Source organism: Protopterus annectens, chromosome 13.part0 (assembly GCF_019279795.1).
Source record: "Protopterus annectens isolate FY-2018-M chromosome 13.part0, PAN1.0, whole genome shotgun sequence".
NCBI classification, from domain to species: Eukaryota; Metazoa; Chordata; order Ceratodontiformes; family Protopteridae; genus Protopterus; species Protopterus annectens.
The window spans coordinates 132,159,301-132,174,441 of record NC_056747.1 but is presented as its reverse complement, the minus strand read 5'-3'; the positions used below and the strand labels follow the sequence as shown (position 1 = coordinate 132,174,441).

Genomic DNA, 15,141 nt, shown 5'->3' with positions numbered 1-15,141 from the left:
TCCTCAGATTTCGTTTGCCGCGGCTTCTTGAAGCATCTGAGAACAAGCTCCTAGCGTTGGGTTTCATGAGTTAACGTAGAATATTTAAATTTTTTTTTCCTTTAAAAATCTCTGTAATCTTTGTTTGTGTGGTACCCTTTTGTCCCTTGATCTGTTTGGGTAGTTTTCTCATTAGCGTAGGGTAGATTTTAATTTCCCTCTCCCCCCTTCTGTCTGTGTGTGAAGGTGTGTGTGGGCCTGTTCTTTTCAAAATGTCTGAAGGCCCAAAAGCAATTTTTTCTAAATGCTCTGAGTGTGGCCATAAGCTGTCCCCAGCGGATGGCCACACTTGCGTTATTTGCCTGGGCGTGGACCAACTTTCGTCAGGCTGCACTATCTGTGCAGCCTTCAACCCCAGGGCTTTGAGGGATAGGCGGACTAAGCTAGTCCTTGTGGGCCTTTTGCCCTCTGAGTTGGCTTCGTCCTCCTCCCACTCTGTGGCGCCAGCCGCGGCTGCCCCACTGATCGTCCCTGCTCCCCTGGCCGGGATTCAAACTCCCTCTTTAGCTCAGGAGGAAAGGGACACCAGGAAAAAGAATAGGAAAGACAAGGAGCGTGATAGGGACAGGCATGGTAGCCACAAGAGGCGGGCCGGTTCAGCTCCCTCGGCCCCGCCGTCTAAGCAGCTAGCCTCCTCCCTTAAGGTCTCCGGGTCTTCCACTTCCAAGCTTCGTTCTCCATGTTTCTCCCTGGAGCTGGAGGAGGAGACCCAGTCACCTTCGAGGTCGTCCAGGTGGCCTTCCCGGCCAGCCTCGACAGCCTCATCCAGGTCAACAAGAAGTTTATCCGACGCGGACATGGACTGAATGATGTCGATTTCCTCAGGCCCAGCTGCAGGTGAGAGTGCTCTTGCCCCCCCCCCCCCCCCCCCGGAGGGGTGGGGGAGCTCGACCCCATTTTTTTTCCCCGATTGCTCCTGCTCAGACCCGCTATCGGGGTTCGGAGCTGTTGGATCCGGGTAGCTTCGGATCGGGGTGGCGTCGGCACCGACAGTGTTCCTACTTCGCCGACTGCACCTTCGAGTTTGTCGGATCCATTTTCGGATCAGAGCTCTCGGGGCCGTGGGATGAGAGTCTGATCCGGAGGGGTCTGTGTGCCTTCGGCTCTGTTGAGGTCGGATTGCACTGTCCTTTCGGATCCGATCGGGTCATCTTCGGTGCTAATCCACACGCCGGATCCAAGGGGATGCTTTCGGGTCCTAGGGAAAGTAGCTCACCCTCAGCATTCAACATTGTGGAGTGTCCTTTCGAGGGATTCGAGGCCCCAGGCTCTTGCTACGGATCCACCCGCCATTCCCTCTCAGACGGGCCTGTCTTCCATCATCCGGCCCCAGGGACAGCCTGCGCCTACATCCCAGATGGTTCCCGTAGAGGAACAGGACATTGTTGGTGAGCCCTCCTAGGACAGCCCCCCCCCCCCCCACACACACACACACACACACACACACACTCAGAAAGCACTGACTTGGAGGAAGGGGAAGGTTCCCCGAGGACGTCTCATTTGGAGATACTATGGAAATGCTTCGTATTGGGGGGGGGGGTCAGCCCAAAAGCCTTCCTCGGATGAGTCTGTGTTTCTGGAGGCATTTGACGCAGGCCCATCTACCTCTTGTGTGTCCCCTCCCGCCGATCCCCTGGTGGATAACTACCAGGGCATGGAAGGAGCCGGACACTGTGGAGCCAATACCCAAAAGACCAGACAGGATTCTCAGCCCTCCCACAGACAGGACAGTTTGGAGCAAAGGTGCCCCGGTATAGGCCATGGTGGTGGCTTCTGCCACCAAGAAGGAATTGGCACAGGAGAGTTCCTCGGTACATCCTCCAGACAAGGAGTCTCCGACGATGGACCGCCTCAGAAAGCGGATGTTCGCTTCAGCGACCTTCTGTCAGGTCTCTGAACTATGACACACGTGATTCGACTCCAGCGGGACCTAATCGAAGAGTATGCTGGGTCACCCCCAGAGTCCATGTCTACCGAGGACAAACAGACCTTCTCTGCGCGAATGGTCACTCTTAGATCTATCACAAACACCTCTATGCGGGTTCTCTCCATGCCACGAAGGGAGCGGCTAGAGCCAGCGGAGCAGGCATTGTCTTACGACGACAGTCCTGACTCGGTCTCTGCAACTTTGCGGAACCCTTCAAGGTGTCCTTCGCGATTACCCCTTTGACGGTTCTACACTTTTCGGCAAAACAGTCCTCTATACGCTACTCCAGAACGAGAAAGACGGGAAAACGTCTGCTGTTGGGATCCGCTTCTCGGCTTCTCAGAGAGGTTCTTCTCCAGGAACCAAAGAGGACAGAAGATGTGGTTCCGGAAATCCCTACAATCCCATTTCGCTCCGGACCCCTCTTCCTTCAGAGGCAGAGGAGGACAGGGTGGACGCCGTCCCAGAGGCAGAGGGGAACGAAGAATTTCGGGTAGAGGAAACCCTTTTCCGATCGACCCGCGCAGCAACCCTGAGGGGTTGCCCGACTGCTCCTCCCTGGAGGCAGTCTGTGGGCGCTTCTCGGAGCATCTAGCACTTTGGGAGTCCATTACGGCAGATCGCTGGGTGATCCAGATCATATCCAGAGGTTACTCAATTCCATTCCTAAGTTCTCCTCCCTGATCGGGGCCCCTCCCCGATGTTCCACCCAATCAGAGGGAGGTAGCAGCCTTCGAAATAAGAGCTATTAAAAAGAAGAGCCATCCAGCACCCCCCCCTTCCCCCCCGCTCATACTTCTGAATATGAGGATTCTCCAATGGACCTTACAGGTCCAGTGGTCCATCCTACGACATCCCTGGTCTTCCCCTATTCCTCTCAGCAGGGTTTGCAGGGAATCTCTACTCTGGTGGCTCCATTCCAAACACCTCTGGGAAGGGCGCCCCTTCTCCATGTCCCTACTCCAAGTCACAGTGACCACGGACGCGCCTCGCGTGGGGGGGGGGGGGGGCATTGCATGGGCAGAACCATCCAAGGCACGTGGACTCACACAGAGACCTTTTTGCATATCAGTGTTCTGGAGATGAGGCGGTGCTTCTAGCGTTGCAGGCTCTCCATGCCCTTCTTCCTCTAGGGACTATTGCAGTTCAAACAGACAACATGTCAGTGGTCTGGTACATTAACAAACAAGGGGGAGCCAGATCTTACCCACTTTGCCTAGAGGCTATGAGAGTGTGGGAATGGGCGATATCCACCAACCGCTTTCTCATAGCAACTCGCATACCGAGTCTCTCAAACATTCTAGCGGACAAGCTGAGTCGAACTATCCTCTCACCCTACGAGTGGGCTCTGAACCCCTTAGTAGCAAAACAAATCTTTCTCAGATGGGGTCAACCTTGCTGCGATCTGTTCGCGTCGCCTTCGAATTCAAAGTGCAGCGAGTTTTTCGCTCTAATTCCCCCACCAGGGGAAAACCCCAGAGACGCTCTGGTTCATGCTTGGCCATCCGGTCTTCTTTACGCTTATCCTCCTCTTCTGTTGATGACAAAATTCTTGCAGAAAGCTCGTCGTTTGGGGAGCAGTTATCCTCATAGCCCAATTCTGACCTCGTCAAACCTGGTTCCCATGCCTATGGTCTCATCTAGTGCATCCTCCCTGGATCTTAGTTCCCCTTCCGGATCTGATTTCTCACCCCCTTGGGATTGAAGATCCCTGACCTGGACAACCTCAAGATCTCAGCTTGGTTCATCCAGTTCCCTTAATGGCTAGGACTTCCCGGTATCTCATCCTCAGTTAAAGCTACCCTGGTGGCCGCTCATAAGCCTTCTGCCTGGAAAGTCTACAAGAGTAAATGAAAAAGTTTTTCTATCTGGGCGGAGCATAGGAATTTGGATCCCTTTACGGCTCCTATTCAAGCAATCCTCGACTTTTTATCCCAAATTTTTCATCAGGGGGCTAGTTCTTCAACTGTTAAAGTTCAGTTGGCAGCAATTAAGCTTTCACATTGGAAACAATTGTGGCCCCCTAGCTTCCTGTAATATGCAAGACCTTCCTGAAAGGTACCTTTCTTTTGAGACCCCCTGTTAAGGATGCAGTTCTTCTATGGTATTTAACCCTAGTTCTCCGATCTCTGACTGGTCCCCCTTTTGAGCCTGCAGCTTCGGTCGACTTAAAGTATGTATCTTGGAAAACTGCCTTCCTGATTGCTATTACCTCAGCTAGAAGGATATCTGAGTTTCAGGCTCTTTGCAGTAAGCCCCCATACATCATTTTTCATAAAGACAGAGTTTCCCTCAGGACTAACCCCTCCTTCCTGGCTAAAGTGGCTTCCGAAGCCAACATCAACCAATCCATCAACCTGCCTGTCTTCTTTCCTAATTATCACAACAAAGGAGAGTATAGACTTAATTGCCTGGATGTACATAGACTGTTACAATTTTACTTGCACAGAACGGCTGTTTTTTGAATATCGGAACAGCTCTTTGTCTCATTTGCCAAGTCCTGATTGGGTAAACCAGTGACAAAAGTAACCTTAGCTAGGTGGATTTCCCAATGCATTCTTCTCGCATACAGAAGCTCTGGTCGACCTGAGCCTGTTTGGGTTCGGGCACATTCTACCTGTTCTGTGGCTACTTCTGCGGCTTTCTGGTCGAGGGTCCTTTTGGATGACATTTGTTCCGCAGCTACTTGGGCTTCCTCTCCTACGTTTATTTCTCATTATAAATTGGATCCGATTTTCAGTGGAAGGGCATCTTTTGGCTCTGCAGTTCTCCGGAATCTCCTTCCATAAGGACCTCCCAAGTTGTTGGTAGCTGGGGACTCTGTCCCACAGGTTGCTGATCAAATGAAGTTAATTACTTCAGATAAAGAAGTTATGTACTCACCATAACGTTCCATCTGAGTAGGTAACTTCATTTGCCAGCAACCAACCCTACCTCCGTCCCCCTGCCCTGTAGTTCGTCCTTGAAGGATCATTGTGTTTCACTTCCCAGATGACATCAGGTTAGGATGTTCAGGTGGTTTTTCCTTGTGTTATGGTAGTATTCTGTGATACTACGGCAAACTCGATCTAAGGACTAGAGGCAGGTAGCAGGGCATTATGGGTAGGGGAGCTTGGAGCTCGGATCTTTTGCTAGGAAAGCTGCCGGCTCAGATCCGATACCCACAGGTTGCTGACAACTGAAGTTACCTACTCAGATGGAATGTTATGGTGAGTACATAACTTTTTTTTACAGCTGTTTATAGTCTATTTGAACTACCCCCTTTAATTTTACCTCCAAATGGAGCCATAGTGAAATCTTGTACTTGGATGTTTATTCAGTGATGTTATTAACAAGAGATTAATCAGTAATATTTTTAGAAAGGCCACCTATACAAATTACCTTTTGCATTACGACAGCTGTCTCCCTGGTTTCCAGAAAAAGGGGTATTGTAAAAGGCCAATTTGTTTGTTTAACTAGAATGGTTTCTGAGGATGCAACTTATAAGAAGGAATCAAAGTTCTTGACAGGCATGTTTTTATCTAGGGACTACCCTCAAGTGTTGATTACTGATAGGTATACAGAAATTAGTCAGAAAAGGGTTAGCGAGTTTTACACTCCCTTGCTTAATGTTGCTAGTGGCGATTTAACTAATTCAGCAAGTGTAGAAGGTAGTTCCAGCAACTCAAAAAGAGTCTCCTCTTTGTCTTTTATCACTGTGTATTCCCCTGAGTGTACACACACTTTTAAAATGCTAAGGAAAAATTTAAACATTTTTTTCTTCTGAGTTTAAGGGCATTTTTGAGGAAGGTGTTAAAATAGTTTACAGGAGGGGAAAGAGTCTTGTTAGAGAGCTTGGAACCTACTGACAAAGGTGATTTTTACAGTTGCGTCGAGAAGAAATGGCACAAACAGCTGTGGGTTTGTAATCTGTGCAAATACCTTATTGAACAGGAAGTAACGCATGTGAATGGTGTTTATGTACGCACCCAGTTTTTTTGTAATTGCAATACGATTGGGGGTTTTGTTTTATATCTTGCCATTTGTAAACAGTGTAATTGTTTTTACTTAGGAAAGACTCTGAGAAAGTTCAGGAAGTGGGTTTATAAACACATCTTGGATATTAGAAAAGGAAGCAAAAAACTCTCCGTCAAGAATTGTGACTGAAAATCCGAACCATGCGTTTGGTTTCATGGGGTTGGATATAGTTACTAAAAGTGTAAGAGGTGGCCCGTGGAATGGCCTGATTGAATGTAAAGAACTTGGTGGCAGATCAGGTTAAACGCTTGTGTGCATCCTAGTTTAAAAGATTCTTTATTTCTTGCTAGTGTGCTTAGACTTAATTCTTATCTGGTGTAACAGTGTTGAGAATATAATTTTCTATGTTTGTAAATGTAGTGGATTTTCATGTGAATTTTAATTATGTAAAACTATTTTTGTTTTTTAGTCACATGATGTCTCTGGAGGGGTATTTATATGAGGGTATGTTTGTGGATAATGTTTCTGAACAAGTCTGTGGATATATTCTGACTAAAGTGCTAAAACTGTATACAGTAAATCAGGTTAGTCTTTGTTCTGGTGTGGTCTGGCTCCAACTTGTTCTTTGTGTTTAGTTACTTGTTTGTTCGAGACATGTCTGTAACTTCAACATTTGCTGGTTTGTGCTCTGGGCATATGTAAGAAAGTGAAGTTCTTATTTTCAGTGACGTTGGCTTATCTTAGTTAATACAGTTCCACCAGTCTGTACAAAATTTTGATTTTGGATTAGTGATTGTACGTTTGTATCATTTACTGATATGTCTCATTTAAAAAAAAAAAAATTCTTCCCTTCCAATGCAGAGATGGTCGTGATTGGGGAGATCATACACAAAAGTTGGAGGGACACCAAGATCGTTCCTGGCAAGGTGGCATGGATGGTGGCATGATGGGTAAGTACCATGAGAACTGGCAAGGTGTTCATTACAAAAATGTTTTCATATTACTTGCATGGAAAAGAGCAAATCTTTTAAGGTGTATCCAAATACTTGGTGATTATTTTTGGATGATGACAACTGGATCTTTGAACGTTTCATAGTCTTTTCAACAAAAAATGTTTTTTGAAGCCATTATCCGACAGTAAATGGGTAATTGTTGGAGTGAATGTCAGTTGTCGTCCTGATCTTCCTGTTTCACTGTTGCAGTCCTCGCATTTGGGTTATCTGCTTGCAGTAGCCCTCAGTCGGCCTGCTTAACAAAGTCTCGGGTCCTGCTTCGGTTGCTTCTCTTCCATGATGTCAGGAGTATGAAAAATGCAGCTGACTCCATTGCATCAATCTTTCTTGCCATGCGGTGCCCGAAGCAGAAGCAGTTCGCAAGTACTGGTCAGCTGACTCCTGAAATTTTTGATTTCGAGTTTCAGAACCAAAGTCTTCAACTAAAAGCTAAGTATCCCATTGGAGAATCTTTTTCTTGCTCTAGACCAATGTCAGTAAAAATAAATAATTGCATTTCTTGTGGAAAGCAAATACCTCATAAAGATTTTCATTTGTACTGTATTCCTTGCGTAGGCCCTGACCACGACGTACCTTGCTGTCGGTTTTGTGCCTTATTTAAACCACGAACTATCCGTCATCTGTGTATTTTCGCTTCTAAATATTTTGTTGCTTGGTTCATTTATCTCAATATGTCTTCGGTAAGCCATACGACTACTGACATTCTGGAAAAATGCAAAGATAAAGACAGGCTGCCGGGGTCCAAAGCTGCTGATGTCTCTTCTCCTAAGCCAGTCACCAGTTCGCCAGTACTCAGTGAGGCGCTTTCGCAGCCCCTGATACCCGCTACTTCAGATTTGCAGGCCTCTACTGAGACCCATTTGGAGTCTGGTATGTCGCAAGTTGCTTCAACTGTGGAACCTGCGAATGTCTCTACCTTGGATGGGTCCGGAGCCGCTGTGCAGGCACTGGCTTCTGAGGGTGTATTCAGGCCTACTGACTTGTGTATTAAACCGACAGCATCTTCTTCTTCAAGGCCTAAAACTCAAACCATGCCTAGAAAACTGATGCCCAGACCACATGGCCAGGCCTCTATGCCTAAAAAACAGATGATGAGAATGGCTGAAGACCTTATTACTTTAATCAGGGGAAGCCAACCTTCCCTCTCTGAGACCTAGGACTGAGTTTGCTTTGATATTTCTGTGCAGGATTCTGAATTTTATTTCCTCTGATGACCAGAATTTACCCTTCTCTACCTATGAAGATTCTGATGCAGAGGACTCTATTCCCTCAGCATCCCCCCCCCCCCCCCCCGGAGGATTTCTCTTTAGGTGAAACCTTGCATACCCTCAGGGAGCATTTTCATTGGGAAAGTTAGTATTTCTCTGATTCTAAAAAGAGGCTTGGGGATTTCTTACTCCTGCCCCAGCACAGACCTTTAGCCCTATCTCCTGTACTAGACTTTGTTGATGCCTTTTTGAGATGTAGCTTGGCCCCTAACTCTTTACCCCCTACTCCCATAAAACCTGGTCGATATTACAGGGTCCCTGACTCTTACAAGTTTCTTTTAAAAAATCCTACTGCGGATCCTGAGACCATTTCACAGGGACCCAAGGGCATTAAAGCTACTACTGCCAAAAATCCTACCCCCTCTGATAGAGACTCCAGGGCTGGATAGATGGGGTAAGAAGGTATACACTTCTGCAACTTTGGCCATTAGGGCCTTAAACTGCCAGTTTCATATGTTAAAGTATCAGCAGCATATTATTGGATTGCTTAAACAGAAAATGATGTTGATTCCTGATTGTGCTGAAAATAAGAATTTACAGGATTTACTGCATTCAGCTGAACAAGTTGGAAAACATACTTTGCAATGTGGTTCTCATTCATTAGAGGCATCTTGCAGTGCTACTGTAACTGGGTCTGTACTTAGAAGGCATACTTGGCTTAAGGAGCAGTCCTTGCCAGACCATGTTAAAGCAGAATTACTGGATGCTCCCTTAAATCAGGACCGCCTGTTTGGCAACAAGGCAGAAGAAGTTCTTAAAAAGATGGAGGAAAAAGCTAAATCTATGCAAACTGTTAAAAGATTTCTTACAAGTACAACCTCCAAGGCTTAGTAGGCATTTGCCTTCCAAGAATTGGTCCTTTCCTGCCTCTTCCAGACCTTCAGTCCAAACCCATATCCAGCAGACCACCCAGGCTTCCGTCCCGGGGTACGCACAGGACTAAGCAGTAGGGGGGGCCTCCACTTCCAAATCTAGGAGTAATAAACTCCCCACCCATGGTAAACTGTCTCAGTGACCTCTTTTTAAAACCTCCAAGCACTTCTCAACTGTCTGCCCCATTGGGGGGAAAGATTGCTATTCATGCAAAGAACTGGGAACTCATTACCCAGGACAAATGGGTTTTAAATACACTGTCCCAAGGATACAGATTTCACTTCCACACGTTACCAACACCAAGCGGGTGGCTAGATCTACCCCCAAATCAGTGGGCAGAGGCCCAGAAGCAAGTACTTACTATCCTAAGCATAGGGGCTGTTCAGTTGGTACCAGAAGAGGAAAAGGGACAAGGTTTCTACTCCAGACTTTTCCTGGTACCCAGAAAAGACAATTCATGGCATCCTATCCTGGACCTGTCTACTCTAATCACCTTTTTGGTGATTCCAAAATTCAAGATGCTGACTCTAAACCAGTTGCTTCCTATGCTAGGCAAGGATGCCTGGTTAGCAAAACCAGATTAAAAGGAAGCATACCTGCACATCCCAATCGGGGAATCTTGCAGAAGATACCTATGCTTCAAAGCAGGCTACAAGCGCTATCAGTTCTCTCCACTGCCCTTTGGCTTATCTACTGTGCCCAGGGTATTCACAAAGTGCCTAGCTCCAGTCATTGCATTTTGCAGGCAAAGAAATATTCAAATATAACCATACCTGGACGATTGTCTAATTCAAGCAGAAAGCCATACTTTTGAATCACTTGGCCTTTGTACAAAGGGTGCTAACTTGTCTGGGGTACACCATAGTTGAAAAGAAATTGCACCTGGTACTCTGTCAATAAATTATATTCCTGGGAGCAAGCTTGAGTATAACTTCCCAGATGGCTTTCCCCACGCCAGCGAAACAAATTCATTTGACTACCTACTTCAAACAAGTGGCCACAAATACCCTGCTATATCTGCAAGGCAAATACTACATGCCTTGGGGTTCATGGCCTCCTGCATTATTCTAATTCCATATGCAAGATTGCATATGAAGAAACTACAGTGGTATGTAAAAAGCCTATGGTGTCAACATTCTCAGGTTCTAGAAGCAATGATTCCTATCATACCTTGCCTACGCCTAGAGTTCCTTTGGTGTGAAGAGGCCTATCTCCAAAACAAGGGACTAACTTTCACACTACCCCCTGCTGCCCAAACCCTAACAGATGCATGAGACTGTGCATGGGGAGGCTCACCTGGCAGGGAAGTGCATACAGGGCAAATAGAACCCAAGTCAAATGCACCTGCATATCAGTCAAAAAGAAATAGCTGTACAAAATGCTCTTGACAGCCTTCAAGGACCACATTCTTCCAGGACAATTAATGGTAAAGACTGACAGCACCACTGTTATGTGGTACATAAACAAGGAGGGTGGTTCACATTCCTACTCTCTCTGCAGACTAGTCATGGCATTGTGGAACACAGCCTTCAGCTACCAAGTGCATCTACAAGCGCAATTCCTGCTAGGAAAACTAAATACACTGGCAGACGGACTAAGCAGAAACCTCATGGACCCACACGAGTGGGAACTGGAACAAAGGATTTTCAACATGTTGACAAGTGAATGGGGGAGCCCAGATATAGACCTGTTTGCCTCCCCCCAGAACTATCAATTGGACACATTTTGCACAAGGACTCCCCACAAACAAGCCTGGAAAGTGGATGATCTGTCCTTCAGCTAGAAAAAACTCTGTTTATGCCTTTCCTCCTCTGTCTCTGCTCTTAAAGATCAAACAAGACAAACCAAGGACGATTTTGATTGCACCAGACTGGCCACGCCAACACTGGTGTGTACCCCCTCTTGTGCAGTGTCACTGTTGGCCCCATGGCACCTGCCTCAGATTCCTACCCTGTTGTCTCAGCAGGAGAACCAGGTTCTGCACCATCAGCTTTAAACCTAGCAGCCTGACTACCTAATCTCTCGTTTACCATCCCTCAGTAAACCAGTGATGGATATCTTACAGGTAAGGAGGCCTAGTACTAGGACATCTTATGCTGCAAAATGGAAAATATTCTGTGCCTGTTACCAATCTCAGAGGAGCACAGCAGTGCCCAATTTACCTCAGATTTTACAATACTTAACTGAGATGCTTCACAAGGGCCTGTCTTTCTCCTTCAAAATTCACGCCTCAGTCATTTCAGCTCATTATAATGCAGAACCAACCCTCTTCTCTCATCCACTCCTCGAGCAGTTCCTCAGAGGGACCAAAATTTTAAGACCACCCAGGAGAGCTCCAACTCCAGTGTGGGACCTTAACTTTGTTTTGGAAAAGCTCACTCTTCCTCCTTTCGAGCCAGATGCTACTGCAGATTTAAAATTCCTTTCTGGGAAAACAGCTTTCCTCTTGGCAGTCACTTCAGCAAGAAGGGTATCTGAATTACAGGCCCTTATGGCAGTGGAGCTTTTCATCATCTTTCATGCGGACAGGGTGTCCCTCAGGACCAATCCCTCTTTTATGACCAAGGTGGTATCCAGTTTTGGCTCTTAATCAGTCCATTCATCTGCCAACCTTCTTTCCTAATCCACAGAACAAAGGGGAATGGGTACTGCACTCCTTAGATGTGCACAGGCAACTTGGATTCTACTTGGACAGGACTTGACCTCAAAGGATATCTGAACTGCTGGTGGCATTTGCTGCAGGGGCAGAGGGGAAGGCTATTTCAAAGCAAACTATTTCTAAATGGATAGGCCATTGCATTAATTTCTGCTATAGGCACCATAGAAAACCTATTCCACAGGGGATCAGACCCCACTCTACCAGGGCTGCATTTACCTCTACAGCCTTTCTCAGAGGCGTCCCTACCAGGGACATCCTAGAAGCTGCTACCTGGAGTTCTGTACATACTTTCACCAAGCATTGCCATCTGCCAATTTTCTCTAAATCCAGAGCTGGCTTTGCCACTGCAGTCTTGCAGGGCCTTATTGCTGGTCCTAATGCTATCTATATTCCTCCTCCCATCCTTGGCTTTGGGAATCTTCCCAAATGTGATGACTGCAACAGTGAAATACGAAGAACATAGTATAGTTGTGTACACTTGCCATAAATGTAGATGTTTGAGTGTCTTCACTGTTGCAGTCCTGGTTACCCTCCTTCCAGCCCCCTTACTTCTTTTGGCTATACCTCTACTTTCCTTTATTATGCTTAAAAGCTTTTTGGTGTATTTGCTTTTTTATTGGAGATATAACCTTGTATATTTTTAGATTTAATTGCTTCCCATTAGGGGGGCACCTGACGTATGGGGCAAGCAAAACTGATGTAATGGCGTCGGCTGCATGTTTTATACCCCTTACGACCTGACGTCACTGAAGAGACAGAAACCGACGCAGGACCCAAAACCTTGTTTATCATACGCTCTAACATCTACATTGATGGTAAGTGTACACAACTGTACTTTCTCATGTTGCAGTATTTTCACATGTGGGATTCTCTTCCTCAGGTGACCCGAACGTCCGGCTTTTATACAAAAGCTTAGCCTGGCTGCTGCTGTAAAGTGTGTGGGATGTCACACCCTGGGACCCTAAAGCATGGGCCATAAATGTGACGTCCGCATGCACAGACCTCAGAACATGTCCTTCATGGATGCATCTGCAGTCATAACAAATGGGTTGTCCTGTCGTCAGGCAGCCCTTCGGTCGGCCGGATTCCAAAGTCTGGGTCTGGCTTCGGCTGATGTCGCACTTCACCCGACGTCAGGTCGTAAGGGGTATAAAGGCATCAGCCGACGCCATTTTCCTCAGTCTTTCTTGCCGCGTGGTGCCCAAAGCAGAAGCTGTTCGCAAGTGCCGGTCGGCCAGATCCAGAGATTACTACTACCGAATACTACTTCGAAGACTTCTAAAAAGATAAGTACCCTGTTGGGGACTCTTTCTTGCCTCAGCCGATGTCAGAAAAAGTCAATAACTGTTTAACTTGTGGGAAACAAATACCTCATAAAGATTTCCACTCTTACTGTCTGCCTTGCTTAGGCCCAGACCACGACGTAGCAGCCTGTTCGGCCTGTGCTTCCTTCAACGGACGAACGCTTAGGCGTCGGTCGGAGTTTGCTGAACAGTTTTTCGGCTCAGATTTTGCGTACATTATGCCGTCGGATCCTCCGACTACCCAAATTGTTAAAAAACGCAAAGAAAAAGACCGACACTCGCGGTCCGCGGTTTCGGCCGAAACCACGATTAAGCAAGCCGCGAGTGTTTCGGTTTCGGCCGAAACCGAGAAAAACGGTCAATCTTCAGCCGAATCCATGACTACTACTGAGGCTCCTGCTACCTTAGTTGAATCGGCCTCAGAAATTTTGCCTACAACTGTGGTTCCTAGTGATTTATCAGACACAATCCCTTTGGATGTCTCTACCCCACCACGTGGTGCTGCTAGGCCTCCTGCAGCCATGTCTATTCAGGCCTTTGCCAGGGCTAAAGCAGCCAAATCTGTAAAATCAGTGCCTGTTAAGCCCCCCTCACACAGGCCCACTTCAAGTTCACAAATGCTTACTCTGGCAGAAGATTTAATATCCTTAATTAGGGGATCCCAATCTCACCCAGACAGGGCCTCTCAGCCACCAGAAAAGAGACCTAGAGCAGAGCCCCCCGAGCCAGTGTCCTCTGATGATTCTGCGGATGACTCAGACATTACAGACCAGCCCAGAGGCTCCTTTTTCTACTTATGAAGATTCCGATGCTGAAGAATCCATTCCAGCTGCCTCTCCACCAGAGGAATTTTCCTTTGGGGAAACCTTACATGCCATGAGAGAACAATTCCAATGGCAGGGACAAGATTTCTCAGATTCAAGAAAAAGGCTTAGGACTTTTCTGCACTTACCACAACATAGGCCCTTAGCTATACCTCCTGTACTGCCTGTTGTGGATGATGCAGTTAATGATGTTTGCACTGCTCCTGATTCTTTACCTCCAGCCCCTGCCAAACCAGATAGATTTTACAGGGTGCCAGACACTCATCACCACCTATACAAAGCCCCACTTGCAGATCCCGAAACTATATCCCAGGGGCCTAAGGCAGTAGCCTCGACCACAGCAAAATACCCTATTCCTTCTGAAAGGGAATCCAGGTCCTTAGAGATGGGGGAAAAAAGTTTACACCTCTGCTACTCTCTCAGCTAGAGCTTTAAACTGTCAGTTTCATATGATCCAATACCAAGAGTTTATGCTTGATCAGTTAACTAAACTGTCCTCTGATGAATCCTTAGATAAGAAATATGTATTAGAAATGGTGAATAACATCCAACAGGTTAGTAACCATTCCTTAAAATGTGGCTATGATGCACTGGAGGCTTCATTTAGATCAGCCATGACTGGCACAGTGATAAGAAGGCATGCATGGTTGAAAGAACAGGTCTTACCGGATCATGTTAAAGCAAAGCTGTTAGATGCTCCTATGGATAAGGCCAGTCTATTTGGTACACCTGCCCAGCAAGTAATGAAGAAAATGGAAGAAAAGGCAAAATCTGTACAAACAGTTAAAGATTTCTTACAGGTTCAGCCCCCAAGGTTTAGCAGGAACTGGCCTGCCAAAAATTGGTCCTTTCCAGACTCCACAAAATCCCAAAGGGGCAGGAATAGACGCTCTAGAGGCAGAAATCAATCCAGAGGAGGTGCCTACAGAGGACGACAGTGGCAAGGCAATAACCGAGGCACAGACACAACCACTGCCACTGCAACAGGACAATCACAGTGACTTGGCTCTGACACCGCCTACCAGAGAGCAAATGGCAGCACCTTTAGGCGGAAAGTTAGCCTTATTTTCGAAAAATTGGCACTATATCACAAAAGACAAGTGGATTTTGCAAACCATAGACCAAGGCTACCGGTTCCACTTCCACACCTTACCAGTAAAAAGAGGAATGCCAAACCTACCTCCAAATCAAAAAATAGAAGCTCTACAGCAGATAGCGAAATTAACAAGGATGAGAGCTGTGGAAAGAGTACCAATAACAGAACAGGGCAAAGGATT

At 46.7% G+C, this 15,141-nt stretch overlaps 1 protein-coding gene across 2 annotated transcripts in view; it reads left to right on the top strand.

Annotated features, from left to right (window-relative positions):
* LOC122817656 (scaffold attachment factor B2-like) overlaps positions 1-15,141 on the top strand; it is a 1,188,489-nt gene that overhangs the window by 1,035,693 nt on the left and 137,655 nt on the right. For both annotated transcript variants that reach the window (XM_044090719.1, XM_044090720.1), the window contains exon 18: positions 6,785-6,873. In XM_044090719.1, the coding sequence (XP_043946654.1) occupies positions 6,785-6,873 (89 nt within the window). The remainder of the gene's footprint in view (positions 1-6,784; positions 6,874-15,141) is intronic.